The 27,787-nt window shown below is 30.2% G+C and overlaps 3 protein-coding genes across 6 annotated transcripts in view; all 3 read left to right on the top strand.

Annotated features, from left to right (window-relative positions):
- LOC117933859 (origin of replication complex subunit 3) overlaps nt 1–1,831 on the top strand; it is a 46,397-nt gene extending 44,566 nt beyond the window's left edge. For both annotated transcript variants that reach the window (XM_034855422.1, XM_034855421.1), the window contains exons 15-17: nt 328–455; nt 756–929; nt 1,500–1,831. In XM_034855422.1, coding sequence (XP_034711313.1) covers nt 328–455; nt 756–929; nt 1,500–1,605 — 408 coding nt within the window. In that variant the 3' untranslated portion in view covers nt 1,606–1,831. The remainder of the gene's footprint in view (nt 1–327; nt 456–755; nt 930–1,499) is intronic.
- Nucleotides 1,832–6,559: 4,728 nt separating this feature from the next.
- On the top strand, nt 6,560–9,051 carry LOC117932877 (protein CDI-like). Of its 2 annotated transcripts, none has more exons than XM_034854179.1 (2): nt 6,560–6,793; nt 7,912–9,051. In XM_034854179.1, the coding sequence occupies exon 2, from the start codon at nt 7,969–7,971 to the stop codon at nt 8,731–8,733; it is 765 nt and encodes a 254-aa protein (XP_034710070.1). In that variant the 5' UTR covers nt 6,560–6,793; nt 7,912–7,968; the 3' UTR covers nt 8,734–9,051. The 2 variants fall into 2 exon arrangements, with proteins under 2 accessions (XP_034710070.1, XP_034710072.1); XM_034854181.1 differs by lacking the exon at nt 6,560–6,793 and adding an exon at nt 6,881–6,974.
- Nucleotides 9,052–21,425: 12,374 nt separating this feature from the next.
- LOC117932870 (probable tocopherol O-methyltransferase, chloroplastic) lies at nt 21,426–24,566 on the top strand. Of its 2 annotated transcripts, none has more exons than XM_034854170.1 (7): nt 21,426–21,816; nt 21,933–22,102; nt 22,803–22,907; nt 23,073–23,276; nt 23,452–23,554; nt 23,941–24,075; nt 24,162–24,566. In XM_034854170.1, the coding sequence occupies exons 1-6, from the start codon at nt 21,465–21,467 to the stop codon at nt 24,042–24,044; spliced, it is 1,038 nt and encodes a 345-aa protein (XP_034710061.1). In that variant the 5' UTR covers nt 21,426–21,464; the 3' UTR covers nt 24,045–24,075; nt 24,162–24,566. The 2 variants fall into 2 exon arrangements, with proteins under 2 accessions (XP_034710061.1, XP_034710060.1); XM_034854169.1 differs by having other exon boundaries at nt 23,941–24,063; nt 24,162–24,564.
- Nucleotides 24,567–27,787: the final 3,221 nt, after the last annotated feature.

Here is a 27,787-nt window from a genome sequence, read left to right as displayed (position 1 = left end):
AATCTAGTCCTTTAGTAAACCATCCTGTCCTTTTATCATCTGTTGTGCTTCTTGGGTTTTTGGAAATATTATGGATTGCACCGAGTAGAAAACAACCTCTTTTGATCAGGTGGGTGCACCAAACTTTTCATACATGTGACAATTTTATCAAGTACGAAGTACGAATGCTTTATTTTAAGATATGGTAATTTAAAGTTGAGGTTTTTTTAGATTTGCCTTTTTTTCCTTGGAACTCGTAAACTTTTTTATTGCCCTGTTGAAGTTCTTGAAAATTGCATTTTGTATCATACCAAATCTATAATTTTAAACTTCTCAAATGTTTTATAGGCTTTAATGGGAGACCCAAGAAGAAGAATTCAACTTGATCTTCTGGAGTTCCAAAAAATCCTTCTTTGTAGTTGCTGCAGCAATAGTAGTAAAGCGATATTACCATCTATGCACAACACTTCAATTCTGTAAGTATTTCCTCACTTTGTTGGGTGGAAGATGTTTTGAGTTGCCAGGCTCCTTTGTTTCATGATTTTCGGGTCTGAGTTGTCATTCCCTCGTCTTACCTAGAGAAGCAAGACGACTCTTATCTAGTTGGGTTTCACACTTCAGAAGTTCTAGATGGACTGACCCCCTTTAAGCACACATTTTAGCACTAATTGGAATATTCTTGCAATACAGGCAGTGTGGAACAACCACGTGGTGTTGTTTTTTAACCTCTTTAAATATTACCTGGAAGTTATAACTTTTTCCATTTGTTGATGTAGGTATACCCTGGCTCAGGAGCATGGTGATCTTATCAATCTCCATGATTGGTACCAGTCTTTCAAATCAACTGTCTTTCAGCCAAGTACCAAAGGGAAACACAAGCTGAAGCAGTCCCCAGCTAAGAAAAGAAAGGACACAAATGAATCTCAAAACCAGAGTGAAGCATCGATTCAGTATCCTATTCCTTTTCCATTCTGCATAGCATTTTTCACTTTCATCGGATTAGTAACTATGATGCAGACTTCTTAAACATACAATGGATTCAAACATTAAATCACAAATTCACACTGCATAACTTGTTGGGAAGGCCAGATTAGGTGCTTTTAACCCTTTTGTTATAGTTATTAACTTAGGATCCTAGAATTTCGCTTTTGAGTTTTACTGTCAGTGTCATTTCATTAGATTATATGAATAGAAATGATCAAGACAATGAAAATCATGGAAAACATTTACTGTATTGGCCATTTATGCAGGAATCCGAACTTACAAGACTCTCCAAACTTGAGACAAGAACCATAGAAAACAGTTACTAGATTCTAATGATTTGCAAACTTGAGCTGGAAACAAACACTGCGTGAAGTTAATATCCTAATTACTTTCATTCAAACTATATTCAATATCTGTTATGGAGCTCATAATTTGTTGTTAATATACTGTTCTTACTTGCCTGCTTCTGCTCGAATTGATTAGTTTTTCCTCCTTATAATGACCTTTGTGAAGCTCCTTAACCATGTTACCTCTAGAGTGCGATTCTGCAGGGCAGTCACAGAGCTCCAGATTACTGGCCTGCTTCGGATGCCCAGCAAAAGACGGCCAGATTATGTGCAGAGGGTAGCATTCGGATTGTAACGACTGGAGCCAGCCATTAACCGGTTTGCTCTGCCTTGCTTCATTCTTCTTTGATGATCTATCCTTATATGCAATTGTATGATTATTTCGTTCAAAGATTAGCTGAAAAATGCAGTTTTAGGTATAAGAATGATGTTTGTAGTTGTATCAATGAACTGAAGAAAATTAACACAGGGAACTTCTACTGAAATAACAATTTGTTCCTTTATCATCTAGGTTGTGGAAACATTGGTGTGGTTTGGAAATTATTTTTAGAAATGGTTTTATTCTTTGTACAGGATAAAACCATTTTTGAAAACTGACTTTTGAATTTTGTTTTTAAAACATTGCCAAATGGCTTGAATGTTAGGCGCCCCTCAAATAGTCAAATGCCGCATTAGTGTCTAGGAATCTCCTTAGATTATTTGACTTTAAGCTGGACTTCGGTAAGAATGGCAGTGACCATTCCCATTTTATTTTTAATTTCTTTTACATGTTTTTTGAACTGGTGTTTTAGAAGTAATACTATCAATATAAAGGGGTTTGATATGAAAACTAAAATTATGATTGTGGTTCATTTAAAAATATTTTAAAATATATGTATTTTTTCAAAATTTAAATAATTAAATTAATTTATTATTTTAATTTGATAAAAGTATTTTATAAATAAATATTTTATAAATTTTTATTATATAATATAAGATACAAATCATTTTGAAAAAATTCTCAAGTATCTTTAAGTGATAAATGAAATATTTTTAATTTCCTAGTTAATTATGATTTTATTTCTTGTATTATATAAATCTTCTAATCTTCTCATTTTTTTTAATAAAATTAAATAAAAGTTTTGTTAGTTAACACCAAAAATAAAATAAAATAATTTAAAATTTTAAAATGCAATTAAAACTAAAATGCATAAAAATTAAATACAATTAAAAACCAAAAAAAAAAATTTAAAAATAAAATATTTACTCCCATTGTATTTGGCCGTCTTTCCTATATTTTTTATTAAAATTTCTTATTTTATTAATTTTAAATTAATTCTCATGGTCAAAAAAATTCTTAATTGGTGTTATTAACACCATAAGGAAAAATTTCAGGAAATAATTATTTGAATTATAAAAAAATATATATTCTAAAAATATTTTTAAATTGATAAGGATAAAACTAATTTATAAAAATTAGGATCATTTTTTTTTATATTTTTCCAAATTAGCATGTCAAAAATCCACTTTTTCTTAATTTTTTTATTATTTTAATATGAAAGTTGAGTGGTATTATCATTTTTATTGCTTTATTGAGCGATGGGAATTGGTTATGTCAATAAATCTTGAGTTACTATTATTCATCTCCAAATTTAATATTTAATTTAAATTTATGAAATATCTTTTATAATTTTTTATTTTTTATTTTCACTCATTTTTCTTCCTATTTAAAATAAATAAAATTTCAAACTAATAATACTTAAATATATTTAATTAAAAACTTCGTAATGGTGAATGAAATTAACCCCTAAATTATTTATTTTTAGGGTGAAGTATGTTATGTACACCATCTAAAAAATTAGAGTTAAGAACTTTTATAAAATAATTCAATAAACATATACTCAAATAGTAACATAATTAAAAGTCAAAAATGCTCTTCAATTTTCTTCTCGGCGAGCCAATTAATCCATTTGTTTTTTGTTATTATTAATAATTTTTATTTTTTAACTTTGAAATGACAAATCAAAAGAATTTCTACTTGTCAATTATTTTTAAAGTCAGGCATGTGGCTAAGAAACATGTCACATTATTTTTCATTTTTTTCTTTTTGCTTCATTTTATCTAGAAAATAATGCACTTTTCCTTTTTAAATTTCATTTTTGTTTACTTTTTCATTTTTTTTCATATTTATTGATTTTAATTATTTAAAGACATTTTAAATATAAAATAATGATAATGATAATAATAATAATAATAATTTTTTTTTTTCATTTTTTTCATTTCTTCTTCATTTTACCTAGAAAATAATGCACCTTTTTTTTTAATTTCATTTTTGTTTACTCTTTCACTTTTTCAAATTTAATTATTTTAAACATCTAATAATAATAATAATAATTTATTATTATTATTATTATTATTATTAAAAAAATAGTTGACATGTTGCTAACAAACATGCCGCATCATTTTTCATTTTTTTTCTTTTTTCCTTCATGTTACTTAGAAAATAATGCACCTTTTTTCAAATTTCATTTTTATATAATAATAATAATAATATAATGATACTGATAATAATAATATTTTTCATTTTTTTCATTTTACCTAGAAAATAATGCACATTTTTTAAAATTTTATTTTTGTTTAGTCTTTCACTTTTCCATATTTATTGATTTTATTTATTTAAAGACATTTTAAACATAAAATAATAACAATAATAATAAAGTTGACATGTGTTAACAAATATGTCACATTATTTTTCATTTTTTTTCATAATAATAATAATAATAATAAATTTGACATGTGTCTAACAAACATCTCACATTATTTTTCATTTTGTTCTTTTCTCTTCACTTCACCTAGAAAAAAACATAATTTTTTTTATATGTTCCATGTAACAAGATTCTCCATTCTTTTTATTATAAAACGGTGGTGTGTGACATCATCTTATTTTTATTATATTTTAACCTTTTATACTTTTTATTATTTTACGTCGAGCACATTAATTTCTATCAAGAGGGACGCTTGTACTTTGTATGAAACACTAAAAGAAAAGTGAATCATCCACCCATGAATACTCTATTCCTGATTCTTTGAATTGATTGACTATCATATCACGTTTGAATTCTCTAGGGGTGTTGGTAGAGATTTTTATTTTATTTTTTAATTTATGGAAAAGTAATGAAAAAGAATTTTTTTTTTTTATCCATTATACATTTATATTTATATTTAGTTTTTTTTTACCACTAGTTACCTATTATAATAATCATTTTGTGTTTAATATATCTAAAAGTTATTAGAATTAATAAATATAAAGAAATGAAAGAGTGGGAAAATTTTGAAATTGAAAGGATTTAATGGCATATATAAGCATATTAAAAAAAATATAAGTAACAGGAACATGTGAGATTTGATGTGATATCCCACATCTCAGTTATGGGAGAAAGTTCATTAACACTATATAAATATGAATCATTTTTAACCAAGTAAACGCGTTTTAAAATCGTGAAGACCCCTTAGTCTCAAAATAGATAATCTCTATATAATTGGGTGAAAATCATTACAAATAGTATCAATACCGATCCATGACGTTTTGTATTGTGTTTACAAAAAAATCCTAAATAGTAAATAAGTATGAGTCGTTTTTAATTAAGTTATGTGTTTTAAAGCCGTGAAAACCCTTTAAGTCCAAACAGATAATATTTACAAATATCGGTGTGAATCGTTACATTTGATATGAGTTGTCATCAAAATTTAAAATCTCCGATTATTTTGGAACAATTTTATGTTTTATAGGTTTGTCATGTAATGTAAAAGTTGAGATTCGTGAAAGGTTTGGTAATGTACTGGTACCAATAATTGAGAGATTGAAATTCTGTTTTTGGTACTTTGGGCGGTCCTTACCCTGTGTGGCATACATGGTAAAGATGTCCAAAGTGAATTGACCTAAGTACCCTCTAAAAGGGTTCATAATGGGTAAACTTCCACATGCCAATATTCACAAAAATTCCAAGGCAACTAGCTTTCCAATCTCGTTCTTATTTTAAGCCAAAATATTATTCTCTGCATCTTTTTAGTTGAAGGGTTTAGAGGTTAACCAATATGACATATTTAAACATTTTTTATTAAAAAAAGTCAAAATTTGTATGTATTGGATTTACATATTTATGAAAAATACTATTACATTTCCCCGTATATTTCTATTGTTTGAACTTTTAGTTCTAATACTTATTTTTGAATTGAGTTTTGATCATCTTATCTAAAAATTAACTGACATTCAATTGCCTTAAGTACTCTTTATAATGGATAAAATTTACTTACCACTATTCATATAAATTCTAATGTAACTACCTTCTATTTTTATTCTTGTTTTAAGCCAAAACATTTTTTTTTTTTTTGTATATTTTGAGTTGGAGGATTTAAAGGTTAACCAATATGACATATTTCAATCGTTTTTATTAAAAAAAAAATTGAAACTAGTTTATGTTAGATTTGCCGAATTAAGAGTAGTATTATAAGAGTGGTATTCTTGCATCTCTATATGACTTGACTTGAATCCATAATCCTTGGCTTTGATATCAACTATTCGATTGAGTTGTCATTTTCCATGGTAAACACAATAAAGATATCAAGCATCCTTCAAAAGGGATTAATCATAATGGGTAAATTTTTGCATATTAGTATTCATAAAAATTCTAATGTACATAGCTTTGTAATATCATTTTTGTTTTAAGTCGGAACATTATTTTCTACATTTAAGAGTAATATTGTTGCATTCAACATACGTTTAATAATAAAAAATTGTTTTTTATTTTATATTATGACGAAAAGAAAATAGATTATTTTCAAAGAACGATTTTTAGTGGTTTTTCTTTCTTTACTTGTTTTAAAAAATATAGGGAGTGATTAAAAATAAAATATTAGATATAAAAATTATTTATAAAATATATATAAAATAGGTTAAAAATATTTTAAATTAATAAAATATTAAAAAATAAATTTTAAAAATGGTTTTCAAAAACTATATTTTCCTTCGTTTTTTTTTACCACACTATTTCTATTTTCTATCTAGAAATAAAAAAGTACATAAGAGAGGCTGAATCGGTGACACTACATGCTATAAATTTAGCGTCATTTGTACCTTTGCCCCCTGCTCATAATGAAATGAGAAGGGGTTAAAAGAAGGATATAATGAAAACAAGACACTTGAGAAAAAACAAAAAACAGTGGGCCGAATTGATAGGACCCTGAGCCACAGATTTACAGATACGGCACCGCTGGATCTGCGCTGCTTCTCTCTCTCTCTCTCTCTCGCTCTCTCAACGTGATAACCGGGGGCCTTCTCTCTTCCTCAGCGTGTAAGAGTCAAACAAACTCTCTCCCACCGTGTCGGTGCATTTTGAGCACAATCTCGACAACAGTTCTCGATTATTTCAAGCCACATCACATCTCTTATTTATATACCTTCCTCTTCCCATCATCGTCTTCATCAGCATTTGCTACTCTCAAAGGTACTCTTTTTCTCATTTCTGTTTTTTCTTTTTTCTCACATTTTCTCTGCAACCAAACACAGGCGTTTTCTGCTGTTGTTGTTGTTGTTGTTTCAGTTTTGGTTTGTATGCCTCAGATCTGATCTCGTCTTGTGCTGTTAAAAAGAAAAAAAAAGTTAAGGAAAAGAATGTGGTCATTGTGGTGAGTCTGTGTTATTGTTTTTTCCTTCTCTGGTTCGAATTGGGAGGCATATGTCGTTTTCTCGGCGGCCAAACGTGGCATTGTTGCAGGCTTGGTTGTCGGTTGTCGGTTGTCGGTCGTTGATTGTTGATTGTTTCTGACTCGGTGGTTTTCAGGTTCTTAGTGGTCTTTCTGTTGCCTATTTCATTGAAAATTATGATTTTTTTTTATTTTTATTTTTTGCTTAAATTTTTTCTAGGCAACAAGAAATGGCATTAAGAATCAGTAAATGTGCCTCTTTTGCGCTATTGCTTTACCAATGTGAATGAAAAAAAAAAGGATTTTTTAATAATTTTGTCGATAATCAAACACGGCGTTAAGATTCAATTTAAGATTGGTTGTCGTTTGGCCGTTTAAATCTGGTTCTTTCTATGTTTGCTCTGTTGCCGATTTGAATGAGAATTGTCTCTGTGTGTGTTTTTATTTTTCATTTTCTTGGCAGACAAACACAGTATTAGGATTTAAAGTTTATTTTTGTTTGCTCTATAATTTGTATTCTATTTGGCTACGAGTTCTTGCCATTTTAAGTGAAAGATGTGAATGTCCTCCATTTTCTTGGCAGCCAAAAGTAGCATTCCATTGATTAATTCTGTTTGTTCTGCTGCCAATTTCCAGGCTAAATTTCACATTTTTGGTCAGCCTGCTGAGAGGAAAAAATGAATTTAAATTGGTTTTCGTTTATAATATTTTCTTGGTAACCAAATTAATTTTGGTTCTTTTGCTTTATAATGTTTTCTCTGTGGCCAATTTAAATGAAAAATGTGTGTTTTTTTTTCATTTTCTTGGCAAACAAACAGAATGGGATTTACGATTGATCGTTATCATTCTGCTTCTATTGTTTTACCGGTTGATCGTTGTTTCATCAATTAATTCTGTTTGTTCTGCTGCCAATTTCCAGGCCTAAATTTCACTCTTTGGAGTCTCAAGGCCTGAAGTTTTCTTTCTGAAAGAAGAGATGAGTTTGGTCAGTAATGGAAAGGGTAACCTGGATTGTAATGGTACAGTCAAACCCTTTAAGATCTTTGTGGGTTATGATCCCCGTGAAGATCTAGCCTATGAAGTCTGTTGCCATTCGCTTCTGAAACGATCTTCAATCCCCATCGAGATCACACCGATAAAACAATCTGATCTGAGGAAGAGTGGGTTGTATTGGCGCGAGAGAGGCCAAACTGAGAGCACTGAGTTCTCATTTTCGCGCTTCTTGACACCATACCTGGCGAACTATGAGGGTTGGGCAATGTTTGTAGATTGTGATTTCCTATACTTGGGTGACATTAAGGAGTTGCGGGATTTGGTTGATGATAACTACGCGATGATGTGCGTTCAGCATGATTACACCCCCAAGGAGAAGACGAAAATGGATGGAGTCGTGCAGACAGTTTACCCTAGGAAGAACTGGTCTTCAATGGTGTTGTATAACTGTGGGCACCCAAAGAACAGGGTGTTGACCCCAGATGTAGTGAATTCTCAGACTGGTGCCTTCCTCCACAGGTTTCAGTGGCTCGAGGATCATGAAATTGGGTCAATTCCATTTGTATGGAACTTCCTCGTAGGGCATAATAAGGCCGAGGAGAATGATCCATCAACATTCCCCAAAGCCATACATTACACACTTGGGGGGCCATGGTTTGAGGCTTGGAAGGACTGTGAGTTTGGGGACCTGTGGTTGAATGAAATGGAGGAGTACAAGAAGGAAGCAAACAAGAAAACCGAAAACTAAACCCATGATTTTGATTACAAATTATTCAGGTATATAGTAGCTATAATCATATGCTCTTAAGCACTCTTTTTTCGGGCTTTCAGATTTGTTATTGGTTTAGTAGATATGATATTGATTTTATTAAGTGTTGGGTATTGTTGTTTCAATAGTTATTAACAGGGCATTGCAGGCATATATGCATATACACATGTATGATCTTGCCTTATATCTCTAATGTTTCAGCATTTGTTTCTTTCTTTAACAGCTTAATTCCAATATTTGGGGTGTAATAACTCTTGCTTTGTTATAAATTATGAAAAAGTTATTATATTATCAGTATATTTTTTCCCCTTCTTGTGTTGTTGGTAGTTTTGACTCCTAGGAAGATTATTTATTTTCTATGGGAAAATCCCAGATCAATGGTCAAAGGCTTTTTCTTCAGACCTTCAAATCTGGATTGATTAGCAATTGAGTACCAAGTTTTAGATACTCCATATGAGGTTTTCTGTCTCCAGCAATTGATTAGCTGGAATCACGTGATCTCAAGTGCTTCTGAAGGCACTTTTTCTACTTCTTCCAATGAATTTTCCCTTTTCTTTGATGATGAGATTCAAAATTTGAAACTTGTGGGGACGCTAGCTTGTGGGCAATGTGTGGACGCCTACTTTGCCAACACGCAAATGCCAACAAAACACATGCCATCACACTCATACTAGAGGCCCTGCCTGAGCTCCCTTCCTTGTCATTGTCTCATCTGTGACCGACTAATTCATTCCACTTGGTGGGATCTTCAATGAATTTACATAAAATATTAACAGTTCCAAGGTACTTTTTTACTAGATCGGAATAAAACAGCCCCCTGTTTCCTTCCATAGATAACCAACCATTCATTTCTATTCCTAAAAGAGATGGAAAAGTTTTTTCAAAACAAGAATTTGGTTGGTAAGGTTTTGTTTTCGTTTTCGAAAATAGTTTTACAAAATAATTTTTGAAAATGTTTTGTAAAACAAAAATTTGTTTAAGAATCTAAAATATTGGTTTCTATGGTTTTAAAAATATATTTAATACGATTGTTTTATTTTTAATTATTATTCATATTTTTATAACTATTTTTTTAAAATAATCACTAAAAAACAAATGAAAATAACTCAAAATAATTAGAATATGGTATCTAAAAACACATTTCTTTCAAACCCATTTTAGAAAGGACAAGACAAAATGCGATTAAAATAATCCTTGTCATTGTCATCCTTCTCAAGTTAGAACTCAAAGAGGAGACAGAAAGGATGGAAAATGATTTGTGAGGTGGCCTTTTCATCTATAGTGCTTGAAAGATCTCCTACTCTTTCTCTTCTTTTCTTATTTATTTTTATTTTATTTTTATAATTTTACATGAGAATGAAAGATGAAATGGATTAATGCTATCATTTAAAAAAAAATTATTTGATTTTTAAATTTTTTGTTTTTTTCTAAAGGAGAAGATGGGGTGTAGAAAGAAGGACGAGAATATGATAATTTTATTCGAAATAGAAAAAACAAATAAAGAAGAATCCTTTCCCTCCTTTGATGTCTAATGGACCAAACCTAGACATATATATGGGCCGATTGGGCTGGGCTTAGGTCCTCTTAGTTGGTGTTTGGGTCGGCCTTAGGTCGGAAGGGGAATTTAACTTTGTGTGTTCAAGATGGGCCCTAAGCCCATATTTTTTAGTAAATAAAATTAGGTATATTATAGAAAATAAATGCAAGCTTGACAAATTTTCTATTTTTTTCCAAGTAGTAAAACACTGTCCCATGCATGCTATTTGTGAATTTTGTTGGGCTTTAATGTCCGGGGGTCGGGCTCGGGCTTAAAAAAACTAGCCCAGCAGGTTTAATGCTTGGGTTGAGTTCGAGCTATCTCATGGGTCGGGGTTAGGCTTGGGCTTAAAAAACAGCCCAAGCCTAACCCTACAATGATCTGGCTAGGCTCGAATCTTCCGATTGACTTGGGTCCACTTCTCCTTGTGCTAAAACCAAAACCCACCCAAAAACCCTAATTCTAATCCCAATCTCCTTTCCCTTAAAAAAAAATCAGCTAGGGTTTTCGTTTTCCGACGTCATCATTTTGCCGAATGAAGCAATTCTGGAAGGGAGATTGTGGAGAGACGGCCAAACACGCAGTCTGAACAAAACAAAATACATGTCATTGTACACGTTGGTGCAGACCTGTCAATTTTTCAGCAATGACATGTATCTGGAAACTTCCTAATTTTTATTTTTATTTTTAGTTTTTCTTTTTTTAGTTTGTATGGTGAATAAAATTACTTCTAATAGATATTTACCTTCGTCCATTTCTCTCCACTCATTTTTATATGAAAAAAAAAGAAGAAAATAGAGTGAAAAACCAAAAAAATTAAAAATAAATTTAAAATTAATAAATTATATATAAGATTAAATTTATTTTTTACTCTTTTATGTAAAAATTAATAATTTATATATATAATTTTAATTTATTTTTACTATATTTTATTTTCTTTCATGTTTTTCATAATAAATTAAATTGCAATTTTTTTTTAGTCTTTTTATTTTTATTTTTAAAATTAGAAACTTTTATATAAAAATAGAAGGTACAAAAAGTAATAATTTATCTTACATTTTAAAAAATGTTTTCATAAATTTTAAAATTAGAGAAAGTAAAAAAAAAAAAAAATGATATCTCAATTTTTTTTAAATGAATTTAATTTTTTTTTCAATATAAGTTTATAAAAAAAATTATCTTATATAAAAATTATAATTGTTTTATAATTTTTAAAACAAAAAAGCAAGACATGCATGGAACAATTTTATTTTATTTTCTTCTTTTAGCACTTTACATATTTATTGTCATGCAAGAGGACAGATGTGGTCCATGAGGGGGACCTCTTTGCAGACGCTTTTGTCTGAGAACAAAAAGAAATGGATGTGGAAGTGTCCAGATTAAGTTTTTATTTTTAAAAATATTTTTATTGAAAATAAAAATAATTTTGATATTTTAAAAGTTATTAATTAAATAAAATTTTATTTTTTTATATCATATTCAAAGAAAATCATGTCTTTTTTTGTAATACAAATTCCTCACATCTTTTTTACCCTCTCAGATCACAACTTCTTTGATTTTTTTATATTTGAAATAAAAAATATTATAAAAAAAATTATAAATGACACAAATTCTCGCATTCTTTACCATCCTAGATTTGTACTTTTTTGAATTTTTAAGATTTTTTTTTCACTTCATGTGATTTTAATATTGTTTACATACACCAATTACACTTAGAGTGATGAAATATATGCCAAAAAAAAAATTAAAACCAAAAATACCAAAACTGTTATAATATTATTATTTAAATAGACTAATTACGCTAACACTTGATAGAATTCATGCACAAAAAAATTAAAACTTAAAATACTTATAAATTTGTATGGGGTATGTGAAATCAAGGTTTGGTTAATCTTGATTTTGATGATAACAAAATAAGGTTTAGAACTAATGATCATATTTCAAGTGTGATTAGACAAGACGACTTTCAAAGTGACAATCTAAAGACAAATCAAGCCAAGGAGAAATCATGAAAAAGAAGATCACTTCAAAGAGAAGAGTTTTTCAAGACCAAAACTTCTTAAGATCTCTTTGTAAGGTTGTTGGTGCACTAGGATTTTCATGCATTTCATTCTTTATTTATACACCAAAATCATCCAAGTAATATTGTTTTAAATATTTTAAGAATTGGATAATTTCATATTTTCAACTAAAACCTTATATTAAATGATTTTCAAACTTGTATTAAAATGTTTTAAGTTGAAAAATGTTGAGTGTTGAGCCAAAAAAATGGCTCAATCGGTTCAACCGATCAACCGATTGTGCTCGTCCGGTCGAGGACCGGTTGAAGGAGACAAAAAAGTTTCTCTCTCTCCTAATGGTCTTTTCTTCCCAGTCAAGGTTGAACCTCAACCGGTTGAGGTCCGGTCGAGGTTCGATTGAGGTCTGGTTGAGGCCTAACGATCACTTTTCCTAATGGCTAGTCATCCGGTCGAACCCCCAACGACTAGTATGACTTTTTTCTTCTATAAAAAGGCTCCAAACTTCATTGTTTCATAAGATTAACCTTCCAAGATCATTCTTGATTATATTTGAGCCTTAGAAGAGTATTTTTAAGTATACCATTATTTCATAACTTGCATATCTTTAGTGCACCATTCAATCCTAGTTTTTCTTGTATCTTTGAACCTAAAGTTCTATTACTAGGATTTTGAGAGATCATTATTTGTATATCTTTGTGAGGAATTTTCTCAAGTGAGGGGTATCACTTGAAAGGTTGTTCAAGAGAGGGATATCTCTTGAAGAAGTGTAAAGGGTGCTTGGAGCCAAAAGTCCAAGAGGGTGAATTGGAACCATAATCCAATTATAAAGATATTGGAAGCTTGGTTGAAACTTCAAGATAGTGGAACCCTCACTCTGTTAGGAAGTTGAGAAGAGTGGACGTAGGCAAAGAAGTACTGAACCACTATAAACTCTCGTGTTTGCACTCAAGACCATCACCCTATTTAACACCCCCCCCTCTAGGATGATTACCATAGTTTGGATTAGCCTCAAATTCCTAACAGGATAAAATTTTCATTTTTTTTTATAAAAAAAAACACTAATTACAATGGAAATCATGCAATTTCTTTTTCCACTTCAAAGGCCAATTATATTATTTTTCCTATTTTCATTATTTCATCCAATGTTTTCCTAAAAAAAAAAATTGAATTTACAATAAAAAAAATTAATAATACAATTTTCAATGACTAATTAACAATAAATACTTATTTTAATTTCTTTAAACTTATTTTTTTCAAGGTCTTAGGTTTATCACTTTTATCATAAAATAAATAGCAACTTCATTTTTCACAATTTTTTTTTTAACAAATTTGAAGTTTTATAAAATAATGTTTTATAAAATAATTTCTAAAATTATATAACTGGTTGTTGTAAGGATCATAACTTTTCGAGTTGCATGGAATTATTTGCTTTCATAGTACATGTGCCCTATTGGCACGGGATTTACATGTATTGATTGGGTATTGGTGCAAATTGGTGGGTATGGTATTGAAAAGTGAGTTTCAGTACCATAGCCCTTAAATAATTGTCCTACTCCCCCACGTGAGCCAGTCCCATGGTCCTATAATTTAAATAATTGTCCAACTCTAACGGAAAAGACTTAAATAATTGTCCAACTCCACACGTGAGCCAGTCCCCCGGTCCGATAATTTCCAACGGAAAAGACCCATGAAGGTGGGAGTAAATGCCCAGGTCCCATCATTTCTAAGGAAAAAGACCTACGAAGGAGGGAGGGTCGGAAAAGACAATTGTATTTGGTACATTTTTGTTTTATAATTTTCTATCTTGATTTGATCTTTTTATTTGTATTCTTATTTAATAACTTATATTTTATTACAACTTTGAACGACTCAAATAAATATTTAATATAGAATCAAATAGGTAAAAGAGTTAATCATTTGTCAAATATTGATATGACTAGCAAATCTTAGCTAAAGGTACAAAAATTTGAGTTATATATAATGAGTTGTGTTGATATTATTTGTTTTAGATCCATATATTCTGTAAAATATAATCATACGATATTGATGAGTCATCCCTTATAATGACTTGTGTCAGATATTATCTTGTCATGGTTTGTTACACCGTCAAATTTTAATGAAACTATAGCTATGAGAACTAATCTAATTTTCACAAGACAAATGCCTTGACGAGGTTCGGAGATCAAATCCTTCTTTCATTTTATTTATCTTTTTATACTAGCAGTTGCTAGGTGGTTCTAAAACTCTCAAAAATTATTATTCCTTTATTATTATTTTTTTAGTAATATTTGTGTCGGGTTAAGTTAACCTACTTGGGCACCCAATTGGTTTCTAACATTTACTTATTTAGAATTATATAGAGTTCAAAACCTTAACCTCATGAGTTATGATAAAGGGGATGTCATTTGTGCATAAGGGGATTAGGATGGTTTCTTATGGCTCATTTGATGCATATAGTCACAGGAAAAGTGCAATATTTGAGCACATTCCACCAATCACAATCAAACATTTAATTTAAACAAATTAAAAATACTTACATTACTTATACAAAGTTTACAAGAAAAAGGTCGAAAATTATATTACCATCGCAATCTCTTGAAATCATACCAAGAGAGTGAAAATCTATGACGGCTAATCATGCATGTCCATGACTTAGAGTACGTTTGATCATGTTTCTACTTAAAGTATTTTTAATAAAAATATTTTATTTAAAAGTATTTTTAAGATAGCCAACTATCAAGTGTTTTTTTTTTAAAATATTACAAGTGATTTTTTTAACATTGTACAGTGATTTTTTATATTTTTAAAGTATTTCCTAAATTTTGTCAAACACTTTTTTTTTTTTTTTTAAAAAATACTTTTCACATTAGAAACGCTTCCTAAAGTCACTATCAAATAAACTCTCAAAGTGTAATTGAGAGTGTTTTTCCTCAAAGTGTTTTTAATAAACTTTTGTTTTTTTTCTTAAAAAATAATTGTCTATAAAGTGTTTCTCCAAAAAAACATTACAAATGATTTTTCAAAATTTTAAAAATATTTCATATATTTTACCAAACATCTAATATTTTTTCAAAAACACTTTTTAAGATAAAAACACTAAAATTACTGTAAAACACAGTCTTAGAAGTCTCACACAAGTTGCATTAAAAAGATAAAAACAATACTAAAAACAATTTATATGTTCAATTGAATAGATAACTCAATCAATTCTTCGATCATGACATGGTTCTCACCCAATAAGCTCTCATAAGATACCCACTTTAAATGCCTCTCACCAATAATGAAGTTCATCAGGTTCGAAAGTATGTGACTTATTTAATGAATATTAAAAGTTTAAGGACCAATGGATCCAAACTATATCATTCCTACATCATCCTTAAAATAACCTTCAAGAATCTTTTGTGATCCCTTTAAAAAGGCAACTAATCTAGTATATATAAAAAGTACTCTTATGGGGGATAATTTCCAATTTTTTATTTTAATTGAAAGTCGAAATTGAACCCAAAGTCACAATTTATAAGAATAATATTAAAATCCGATAGAAATATTTTTATTTAAAGTATTTTCTCTAAAAATATTTTTTTGGAGAATCACCCACAATAAGCACTATAAATATTTTTTTTTATAATTTTTTTAAACATCTATTTTTAAAAAAGTATTTTTTTTTTTAATGTTAGAAGTGTTTTTTAAAAGTAATATCAAATGGATTTATAATATTGTAAACATTTTATTAAACACGAATAAAATTATTTCATAAGTCAAAATAAACTTCTAAAAAAAAATATTTTCTTAATTTCTATATTAAACTTTTTTTAAATTATTTATTTTTTAATAAAATTAGACAAATAAGTATACAAACTTTTATTGAATTTAAAATAAAAAAATTTTGACTTCTAAGAAGTCAGATCCAAACATGAACTAAGTTATTAGTGCATTACCAACAAGTAGTTTATCCAAACAACTTCTTCTACTCAATTGCTAGACGAACCTGCAAAAAGGAGTGGTTGGATGGTTATTATGGGCACACTCTCTGATGGCTAAACTAGCTTTAAGGAATTTCGAGTGAGTCCAAAGTGCGTTTTCGTAAGGTACTATGATCAATTTAGGTTTACTAGTGGAAATGTTATGAGTCCATCAATTAGCTATGCACTCACAACAGGGAATGAATAGTGGATCGTGTCTACTTGCTCCATTAATGTGGTGGTCCTAAATATCGTCCTTCTTTTTCTGGACTTGTATTGATCATCAATTGACCCCTTATGAATATAGTGGATCATTGGTTGCTATTCTATGGGGGGTGTTCAAGCTTTGTTTGTTGTTTCTCTTATTGGAACTTCAGTGCTATAAGCGGCAAAAGGAAATTGCTAGCTGACAACTCATCACCTGCTTCTAACGATGGCTCTTTGTTAAATGGTGAGACTCTCGTTGCTTGACTCTATGGCGACTTGTCAATAATCTTGCTAGCAAAGCAACAAATTTTATGGCTTATGTGACGTCCAATGGCCATTTGGACTCGTAATTTTTCATTCTCGTGCCTCAGTTGTTTGGTGTGTTGAAGCAGTGACCATATACGTTGCTCATATTGGCTATATTTCTTGTCCATCTCCACCTGCAAGACATTAAATCTTTCATCAATGGTCGTAGGCTAAGTGTTGGCTTCAATTCTAGAAGCCAAATTTGCCATTTTTTATTTCTATTGTGGGGACTTTTTAATTATTTCCTCACAGATGATGTCAATTGTTGGTGCACTGAACAATTATTTTATCTAAGTAGCTTTTCCACTCCAACTGCTAGATGAACCTGCAAAAAGGAGTGGTCGAATGGTTGTTCCAAGCACGTCTCTCCGATGGCTAAGTTAACTTTGAAGAATTTTTAGTAGAGTTTCAATATGAGTCCCAAGTGTGTCTTTGTGGGGCACTATGACTCGATTGAGGTTTATTGGTGGAAAAGTGATGTGCCCAAAATAAGTTTGGTCATCTATATGTTATATTCACTTATCCACACCATTCTTAATAATATCTTTCTTTTTCGATATTTCAATCAATATTTGCCTTTGATTATACTAAAAAAGAAATTTATAATTGTGGAGGGGAAGGAAGATGAGAAAGATGAAGATAAGGAGCATGTAACAATCACAAGTTCTTGGTGATGGTTCTTATCGGTGTTTAGATTTTATGTGTATGAGGTGGTTTTCACATAATTTTAAGTGTTTGTATGTAAAGAAAATCGTTATGAAGAGGAAAAGCTTCAATACATGTGGAATAACTCTAAATTATCAAATTTATCATCTTATTCTTCTAAAATGTTGAAGATGAGTTTTTTCAAGTACTCATCTTGCTCCGTCCCTAACAGAACGAGTTTGAAATTTAAATAAATGGATTAGGGACATGTTTGAATTTTTTTTTTAAAACCAAGACTAGCTCGGGGCAGATTTAGGTATTACCTTGTCGCGTCCTAACTCACCTTGAATATTATATAAAATTAATTTTATATATGTAATAATAATAATAATAAAATATTTTTCAATAAAATAAGTTATAAAAATTATAATATTTTAATTATTTATAAATATATTTATTTCAATGTAATTAAAATTTTTAAAAATAAAATATTAAAAAAAATTATATAAGATGGGATAGAAATTATTTTCAATAAATAAGACGAGTTTGGGATGGTTACAAGCCGTGCTCCCGAACCTATCCCATTTCCATCCTAATTATTATACCATATGCTCATACAAAAATGACAAGTTGAGTTGTCATTTTCCTTTTGTTTGACCTATTAATTTCTTCTAATTATTATACCATATGCTCATACTAAAATGGGAAGTTGAGTAGTCATTTTCCTCTCACATTTTGTTTGACCTTTTAATTTCTCCTTTGTCCTTTCCCTTTCCTCCAATTGACCATAAGACAACTCCGCCCCACATACTTTTCATCAAAAAGAGATCAACACATAACTTAATTAGACTTTGGAGGGTGAGTGGGAGAAAAATATCACTTGTAGCTACATATAAATGTCGCCTTTGACATGACATTTGCCTAATTCCCCTCATTTCCATTTTCCACATGAAAAAATGCATCTTCCCAACCATTTTTATTTATATAGAAATGTATTTATACTTTTAAAAAAAATTATATATATATTATTTAAAAGGAATCATTGGGTTTTTCAAGATAGAGAGATTTTTATTTAAATAAAAACATACCCTCAATTTCAAAATATTATATATTTATATATAATGTAATTTTTTTAAATATTATTTATATTTTGTATTTTTTTTAATATTATTTTATAAGAAATTTTGAATATAGGTTTTAAAAAAATAATATTAATCTAAATTGGAATTAAATAATGTTATAAAGTAAATATATATATATATATAATGCAAAGAAGGTGAATACTTATTTTATTAATTCTAAAATTGTTTGTCTTAAGAAGAATTTTTCCAAAAACTCTAATTATTTTTCTTGAAAAGTCTTCACCTAAACTTGTGGATAGGTAAGAGTTTGTTTGTAAAAGATTTTTAGAAAACGCTTTTAACTTAAAAGGATGTTTTTGAAAAAACATCATGTGTTTAGTAAAATTTTTATAAAATCACTTATAGTGTTAAATAGAAAAACATTTAATTAGATTTTCTTAAAAATACTTTGTCTTTGATAATGATTTTATGAAATATTTTAAACTTTATAATTTTTTTTTTCTTTTCATTTTCTAAAAACACTTGTAATAACACTCTACATTGATGAATAGAAGTGATGGGCATCACCCCTATTCTTGAAAAATGTTTAAATCAATCCTAATTATTCCAAAGGGTAAAATGACATGGTTCACCTTTCTCTTCCTTAAGATATGTTTGACTTTATCTTTTCTCTTCTCCTTTTTTCATTGGGATAATTTCATTCACCTCCTTGAGAATTTGGTTAAATATACTTAGTCCCTATATATTTAAAATTTCATTAAAAAAAACCCTCTCTTATTTTGAATGAAAGGAGAGGAGAGTGAAAACAAAATATAAAAATAATAAAGGAGATATTTGATGAAATTTTAAATCTATAACAATTAGATGTATTTAACTAAAATCTTAAAGGAGGTGAACCAAATTAACCATTTTCCATTAAATGATTGTCCGACTCCCTTCGTGAGCAAGTCTCGTGATCCCATGATTTCTAAGGAAAAAGACCCATTCTAAAAATACTATGATTTTAAGGATAATATTACACACATTGATTTTAATTAAAATGATTTTAGAAACCATTTTTGGAGAACCATTTTATATTAAAAATATTTTCTAAAAATACTATCAAACATATTCTTGGCATTACAAACATTTTATTAAATACAAAAAAAAAAAAAATTATTGCATAAGTCAAAATAGAGCAGAAGAAATTGATCCAAACAGGAACTAAGTATGGTCCTCTATAGGCTACATTCACTCATTCACATCTTACTTAATCATATCTTCCATTAAATGACCCACCAATATGTCAATCAATTTCGAAATTTTTTACCTTTAATTCAACTAGAAAACAAATGTATTAATTGTTGAGAGGAAGGAACATGAGAAAGACGAAGGTGAGGAGCGTGTAAAACAATAGCAAGCTATTGGCAATAGGTCTTATTGATATTGGTAAGGAGTTTATTTGAATGTTGAAGGTGGAATTCTTTTTTTTTTTAGTGCTCATCTTACTTTGTTTCATCACTAATACAACAAGTTTAAAATTTAAATAAATAGATTAAGAATAAATTTGAATTTTTTTTTTTAAACCGATATGGGTTGAGGGGCTTTGAGTATTGCTTTGCCTCGCTTTATCGTGGTTCTGATTGTTATATAAAATTAAATTTAAAAATTAATTTAATTTTAATTTTCTTATTTTTAATATGTAATAATAATAAAATACTTTTTAATAAATATAATTTATAAAAATTTGTATATTTTAATTATTTATAAAAATATATTTATTTTTATATAATTAAAAATAAAATAACTTTTTAAAAAAATAAATAAAATAAGATCATAATTATTTTAAATAAATAAGTCGGGTTGGAATGGTGACGTTGCCATCCTAATTATAATAGCATTTGTTCATACAAAAATGGGAAATTGAGAGTCATTGAGCTATCATTTTCCTCTCACATTTTTTTGTGTGACCTTCTATTTTCTCCTTTTTCCTTTCCCTAGCTACTTCCCATTAAAAACCATCAAAACTCATAACTTCATTAAACTGAGGGTGGATGGGAGAAAAATGTGCCTTGTGTATCTACATATATATATGTAGCCTTTGACATGACATTTACCTAATTCCCCTCATTTCCATTTTCCACATCTTTCCAACCATTTTTATTTATATAAAAATGTATTTTATACTTTAAAAAAATTGTAATTATATATATATAAAAGGAATAGTTGGCTTCTAGATTTTTATTCAAATAAAAATATATTACTAATTTCAAAGTATTGGAGTTGGATTTGAGTGTGTAAATAGACCAACCTCACCCGACCTAATAAATAGGACAAATAAATAAAGAATTTTATAATTACTCAAAAATTGTTATTATAAAATAAAAAATTAAACAAAAAAATTTATTTTATTTTTTTATTTGTGAGAATTATCTTCTTTGAAATCCTCTCTCTCTTAAAAAATGAAGGTCAAAGTTCCTATACTATAAAAAAAAATAATTCTCATATTTATAATTTTATTTATAACTTAAGATGAGAAAATTTATCAATAAAACAGATTCTTGAAAATTTTAAAAAGTAATCGAAAATCTTATTTTTTATCATAAATATTTATATATTTATATATAATGTAAAAAAAATTTAAAATATTTATATTTTGTAATTTTAAAAAATTATTTTATAAGAAAAATTGAATATAGTTTAAATTTAATTTTAGGATTATTAAAAAAAAAATATTGGCAGTGAAAAAAATTGTAAATGGGAGGGTTGAACAAAAATCCATGGGTTTATTTCAAGTGTCATTTTCTATTTTAATAAGCTGAGAGGGTATTCTGGTAACTTTAGATATGCAATTAATGAAAGAGACCGACTATCCTTCAAATAATAAATGAAATGAAATTAATTATTAAATAAATGAATCAGGGATTGGAGGGGCCAGTGCAGAACCACGGCTTTTTAACTGAAAGCTGCGATGGCAATCATTCCTGCGTCCTGCAAGTGCCACCTGTTACCGCTGCTGCAGCCACCCCAGCGCCTCCCTTCTCCGCCCTACGCGTGGCCTCGACCTGCGGTGACTGCGCCGATTTCGCGGAGATTCGCACGTTTGACGGCGGCGGCTATATCCACGATGTCGCCGGAGGACGCGTCGCTGAAGAAGGGCATAGCGGAGCTTTACGACCAGTCTTCCGGCTTGTGGGAGGACATCTGGGGTGACCACATGCACCACGGCTTCTACGAGCCGGACTCCGCCGCTTCAGATGCCGACCACCGGTTCGCTCAGATCCGAATGATCGAAGAGAGCCTCCGGTTCGCCGGAGTTTCCGGTTCGTCTGCTTTTTTTCTTTTTTTTTTGCTATGTGTTTCTTTATTTCTCTACCGTTTAAGGTGGTGGCGCGTGAGTGGCGCGTGACGGTGGGTGTCTGTGTTTGTGTTGTTGCAGAGGAGGGAGAGAAGAGGCCAAAGAGAGTGGTGGATGTGGGCTGTGGGATTGGAGGGAGCTCAAGGTACTTGGCTAAGAAGTATGGGGCCAGTTGCCAAGGGATTACTCTCAGTCCCCTCCAAGCTCAAAGGGCTCAGACTCTTGCTGCATCCCAAGGTTTGGCTGACAAGGTGCGAGTTCATGTCTAGTTTTATCATCATTCATTACTACTCTATTCAGCTTAATATATAGATTTTGGCCCACCACTTGGTAGCTTTTGAATTTATTAGTAGTTTGAGCTTTTTAACACAGTAAGGCCTTACCTACGCGCCCGGGACCGGGCGGATGGGAGCGCATTGCTTCGTTTTAGTTTGTAGTTTATAGTTTGACATGATACTAGAGGTCGTAAGACAGATTTTAATTCACAACCAAATAATTTAAGGTTTGAATTTATTGGTAGTTTAATATTATATCAAAAATTTTGGTTATTGGAGTTAATGAGATAGATGGTTGGGTCAGTATCAGAGAGGTTAAGACTTTTTGGCTAATTGGTGGTTTAACATGGTATCTAACCTTTGCGGTTCTTGAATGTCACGAGAATGTTTGTTGACTCATTACCTAATAACTTAAACTCTTGAAGTACCAGTAGTTTAACACAATATTAAGATTTTGGTTGTCGGAGATTATATTACAGACTGTTGGCCCATGTACCAACATGTGTAATCAGTGGTTATCTTGTATCTATCTTGTTAGTTGGTTTTATTGGAAAAAGGTATTTGGTCTCCCAGTCCCTGAAGTTTTCTTCCCAATTTTTATCTTGAATTTTCTCTAAGTTCAGTCAAGAAATAGTAGGCATGGAACATGGGAATGACAATGGTGAATGGTTAGCAGGTATCTTTCCAAGTTGCAGATGCTCTGGATCAACCGTTTCCTGATGGACAATTTGATCTGGTTTGGTCCATGGAGAGTGGAGAACACATGCCTGACAAAAAAAAGGTGGATTCTTCTCACTTTCACTCTCACACGTTGTATTTTGATCATATTACATTCCTTGGATTTTGATTCATTGAACAAATACCTATGCTTAATTTTCATGTTATTGTATGGGTTGCTGTGGATGTTGACTTATGTTATTCTACTTGATTTTGTTGGCTTTGTCAGTTTGTTAGTGAGTTGGCTCGAGTTGCAGCCCCAGGTGGCACGATAATACTTGTAACATGGTGCCATAGGGATCTCTCCCCTTCTGAAGAATCCTTAAAGCCAGAGGAGAAAGCACTCTTGGACAAGATTTGCAGTGCTTATTATCTTCCAGATTGGTGTTCTACTACTGATTATGTCAAATTACTCGAGTCTCTATCTCTTCAGGTACTTAATCTGACTATTAATGCATGTAATGTGTGCTAAAAAAAACACACACACGCACACCTTGAATGTGACTGCTGTCTGCTCAGGTTTGGACTTATCCCAGTGTATGGACCATGAACTGCTTTTTATCCATTATGTATGTTAAACACAAGAAGTTCCCAATTCGTTATTGCAGGATATCAAGGCTGCAGATTGGTCTGATTATGTTGCACCCTTTTGGCCAGCAGTGATACGCTCTGCTTTGACTTTCAAGGGCTTCATATCACTGTTACGCAGTGGTAAGTTTAGCATTCATCACCTTATATGCATCTCTTTTTTAGTCCTCAGGCTCTTTTTGTTGAAGTGAAAATAATTTCTGACCAAAAATTTCATGTTCACTTGCCCCTAAACAGCCAAATTTAAGGCCAAGTGATAAAGCTCACCCCTGTCATATAGGAAGCCTTTCCAACTTGTGTCATGCTTTGGTAATACAGGGGAGAGGTTTTACTCAAAAATTGGGTGGATGTTATTTCCACAATGAGTAGAATGAAGAAAAACGCATGTATCCCTGTAGTTGTCTTTCTCTTTTTTGGTATGAAATTATTTTCATTGCATCAAACTGAGCATTAGCTTTTCGTTACATCATTTTCTTAGTTTCTAATTCATCAAGTGTTTTCTTTATCAGGATGGAAAACCATAAGAGGAGCATTGGTGATGCCATTGATGATCCGAGGGTACAAGATGGGCCTGATTAAGTTTGCTATCATTACATGTCGAAAGCCCGAATGAGTTACACATTTGGAAAAATGTAAGAGTAAATGTAAATTGCAATAAACCGAGCTAGTGTTAACTTTTTTACACTTTTTTTTTTCTGTTTTGTGATTTATTATGTGTTTATTTGATCAGGATGAGAAACCAATAAAGGAGCATAACCGATGCCCTGATGATCGAAGGATATAGGATGGGTTTTGCTACCATAACAGGTCACAAGCCTGGAGTAATATGTCTCATGTTGGAAAAATGTGAGAGTACTAGTTATTGTTGTCGATGCTTTATTTCACACTCTTTTCCATATTTGATTTGGACATGACTTGCCCTTTCCCTCCCCTAATTCATTTTAATAAGTTGAACTTGTCATTGGTAAGTCTTTTGTTTGTAACAGTTTTTCTTGGAAATTTCTTAGAATGCTCCTTTTTGAAACACAAAAAATGAGCTCTGTCTAGTGGTGCCAGACAGAAAGGGAAATTTCAAACTTCCCTCTGAACCTCATGATTCTGATTGAATATACTATTAGTAGGTTGTTTTACCAGCTGGCAAGTATGTTGACTGTCTGATTAAATATACATTTCCGAGCTGTTTTGATAAGCATAGATGGTCACAAGAAAATTGGTGATCATTTATAGTTAGTTTTGAAGAACTGATATGTTTAATATTTAGGATTCCATTATGAGGAAATGTTGAAGTTCATGGGAATAAACCAGGTGTCATTAATTAATATTTCATTGGATTGAATAAGACTGCTGCAATTAGCTCCTTCGGTTTCCATTTGATTAGTTTTATTATTCTGTTTATACTTCTTTGTTTGTTTTCTAATATGGGATTTACTCTAGTTAGCACACTTAGGAAATGGAAAGCCTGATACTGGAGGAAAATGGGGTAGTTTCTTGCCAACCCAATCCTCTGGTGCAGCTACACACCCCTAAGTTGGGTTGCTAAAGTACTGAATTGAACCTCTCAAACACGAGCCCCAGTCAATCAACTCGACCCTCAGTTATGTAACTGTAACATAACTCAACCCACCTGTAGGGTTGGTTGAAAACTCGAGTAGAATACTCAGCTTGATGCTCAGTGGTCTAAACATAACTTAACCATTAGGTCTAGTTTGGCAGGAAAGGCCTCAGATACAGTATAAACAAGCAACAAAGCTTCCTGTAGCAAGAACTGAACTAGGAGTGATGATAGATGGTTTATTTCCACTCAAAAGTATTGCATATCAACTAGACATATCATCAAACATAGAGAAGCAGCCGAAGAGAAACACCAAGGTTTTACGTGGAGAAGCCCTCAAAGATCGAGTTAAAAACCACTGAGAGATGAACATTCATTATCTGAAAGGGCAATACAATGTAAAGAGCAGATATCTCACCACACACAACTTCCATACTTGAGAATCCACTGTGTGGAACAAAGCCAAGAATGGTGAAGAAACCTCCCTGTTTTGAAGCTGAAAGGCAGATACCCCGATGGGCAATACATAGTGATGAAACTGTAACACCAATGTACTGCCTTTGTTTTTGCTCAATGAATTGACTGGGTTTAAGCAGATGTTTGGATAAACTGTTTGGATACTGAGAAAAATGCTGCAGTTTGAACCCAGAATCTCATCTCAAGGTGCAGAGTTTTGAGTGTTGCTGAGTTTACTATCTGATGTTGGAACTCAAATCACAGTTCATGGATGGTAAAAATGAGATTTGTGTTCGTGAGTAGGGTGATGTTTTACAAGCATAACAGAGACTTGCGCCTGTTTGGAAACTATTTTTTAAAAGTAATTTTTTTTTTTGTTTTTCAGAATAGAAAAAAAGTCTTTAACTTAAAGCGAGAAGTTCATTGAGTCGTAATAGTTTGTGCGAGCTTGTTTTAAAGTTGTGAGGACCATTAGTTCAAGACCAATAATATTTATATAAGTTGAGATAAAAATTTGATAATTAATGAATTTCATAAGATGAGGAATGTAATTGATATAATGGTACAAGTTCGAGTTTTATTTGATCGAGTCGGAGTTATCAACCAAGTTAGACATAGTCTAGTATAAGAGAGTGGATATTATATTTTTATATAAATACATTTTAAAGATAAGATATTAAATTTAGAGCGGTCAATATCTATCTATAATACCGAAATTAAATTTTAGTATGCTTATTAGAGTACCAAATTTTCAGTCTCCTATTTGAAGCCTTTTGATTAAGACCTTGAGTAAGACCAGAAGAGCCACCCATGATTCAAGTCATGAACTCATCTATTACCACAAATATGTAATCATCTTATCTTGAATGGGTGCTTTGCCATTAGCTTAGGTTTTTGGCAACATTTATAGTCTCTTAGACATGTAAAAAAAAGGGTGTGAATCCAAGTATTACTATTTGACAAAAAACATTTTTTTTCCCTAAAATTAGTAAATAAATTATACAATTTTTTTCCTTTATTACTTAACTTAGGAGGTAAAATAATGAAATTAATGAAGGTCGCTTTTGAAACAAATATTCAAAATGGTCTTCTTTTTTTTTTTATCGCATACCTTATTTATTTATTTATTTTCTTAATTATTAAAAATTGAATCTTGAAATTATGGTTTTAGAATGAATTTATAAGTTGTCTTGAAACTGCAATTTTAATACATATTTAGAATTTGTGATTTCTAATTTTTGTAGATGCTACGAAAAAATAAAAAGGTTATTCTAATCTAAAAGTTCACAAAGGTTTGTAGTTGATGTAATTTTATTTTTTTTTGTTGGGTAAAAGAGTCATTTTGATTTAAAATAAAATTTTGTTTTAAAATATGGTAGTAAAGGAGTGTTTGGTAAAACTTAATATTTATTAATTAATGACTTAAATTGACTTTAAATTAAATTATTAACTTAAAATTTATTATTTAATTATTATTTTAAGTATTAAAATTGTTTGATAAAATTAATTTAAAATATATTTTAAATTATCAAATTAACATATTTATCATCATAAATTATAATTAGGAAAAAGGGTGTTTAATAATAATAGAGTCGGATAACAAATAAGGGTAAAAAGATAAAATAAATATATGTACTTAAGAATAAGTCAATTGATTTTACTTATTACTTAATATTATTTATAATTTTAAGTCATACTATTAAATTATTTTATCAAACATATTTAATTAATTTAATGACTTAAATTATGTTATTAAATTGGTTTATCAAATACCAATTAAACCTATAATCTACCTTTATTCATTAAAATGACCATTTTGACCCAAAAGTCAAAATTATTAGTATTAAAATATATATATATATATATATATATATATTTTTAAATTATAGACAATTTTACTACATACTTGTATAGCAAAAATGATGACTAGATTGATAAAAATAAATCCCAAATCATAATTTTTTTTTTTTTTACCAAGATATCATAAAAATAGACATACTTTTTTTTTTTTTTTGGGGTTTTGGTTTTTTCTTTTCTTTATAAAGTTATATATTGTAGGGCCTTTTTCTAGATTGAGTGTGAAACACTCAAAATAATATTTCATCTAAAAAGGGTACTTGGTGGATGGCAAGTGGGACAACTCTTCTATGATTTTGTACATGTGCAGCTCATATTAAAAAAGCATACCCATACCAACTTTACTTCTAAATTCTCATTACAACCCACAATAAATAAATAAATAAAATAAAATAAAATAAAAAATAAAAAATTGTACCTTGCCTCCAAACTTTATAAAACAAAGTCTTCAACAAACATTCTTGAGATCTACATGTCCAAAGGATGGATGA

Source organism: Vitis riparia, chromosome 16 (assembly GCF_004353265.1).
Source record: "Vitis riparia cultivar Riparia Gloire de Montpellier isolate 1030 chromosome 16, EGFV_Vit.rip_1.0, whole genome shotgun sequence".
NCBI classification, from domain to species: domain Eukaryota; kingdom Viridiplantae; phylum Streptophyta; class Magnoliopsida; order Vitales; family Vitaceae; genus Vitis; species Vitis riparia.
Note: the sequence above shows the minus strand (reverse complement) of the source record. Positions and strands in the feature narration are given on the sequence as shown.

Bases quoted from the DNA above. Each gene is read 5' to 3' on its own strand.
- LOC117932877 (XM_034854179.1), top strand. From the start codon at position 7,969: ATGAGTTTGGTCAGTAATGGAAAGGGTAACCTGGATTGTAATGGTACA.
- LOC117932870 (XM_034854170.1), top strand. From the start codon at position 21,465: ATGGCAATCATTCCTGCGTCCTGCAAGTGCCACCTGTTACCGCTGCTG. The intron at 22,103-22,802 runs GTGCGAGTTCAT...AATGGTTAGCAG, and splicing joins CCCAAGGTTTGGCTGACAAG to GTATCTTTCCAAGTTGCAGA. The intron at 23,277-23,451 runs GTACTTAATCTG...TCGTTATTGCAG, and splicing joins TCGAGTCTCTATCTCTTCAG to GATATCAAGGCTGCAGATTG.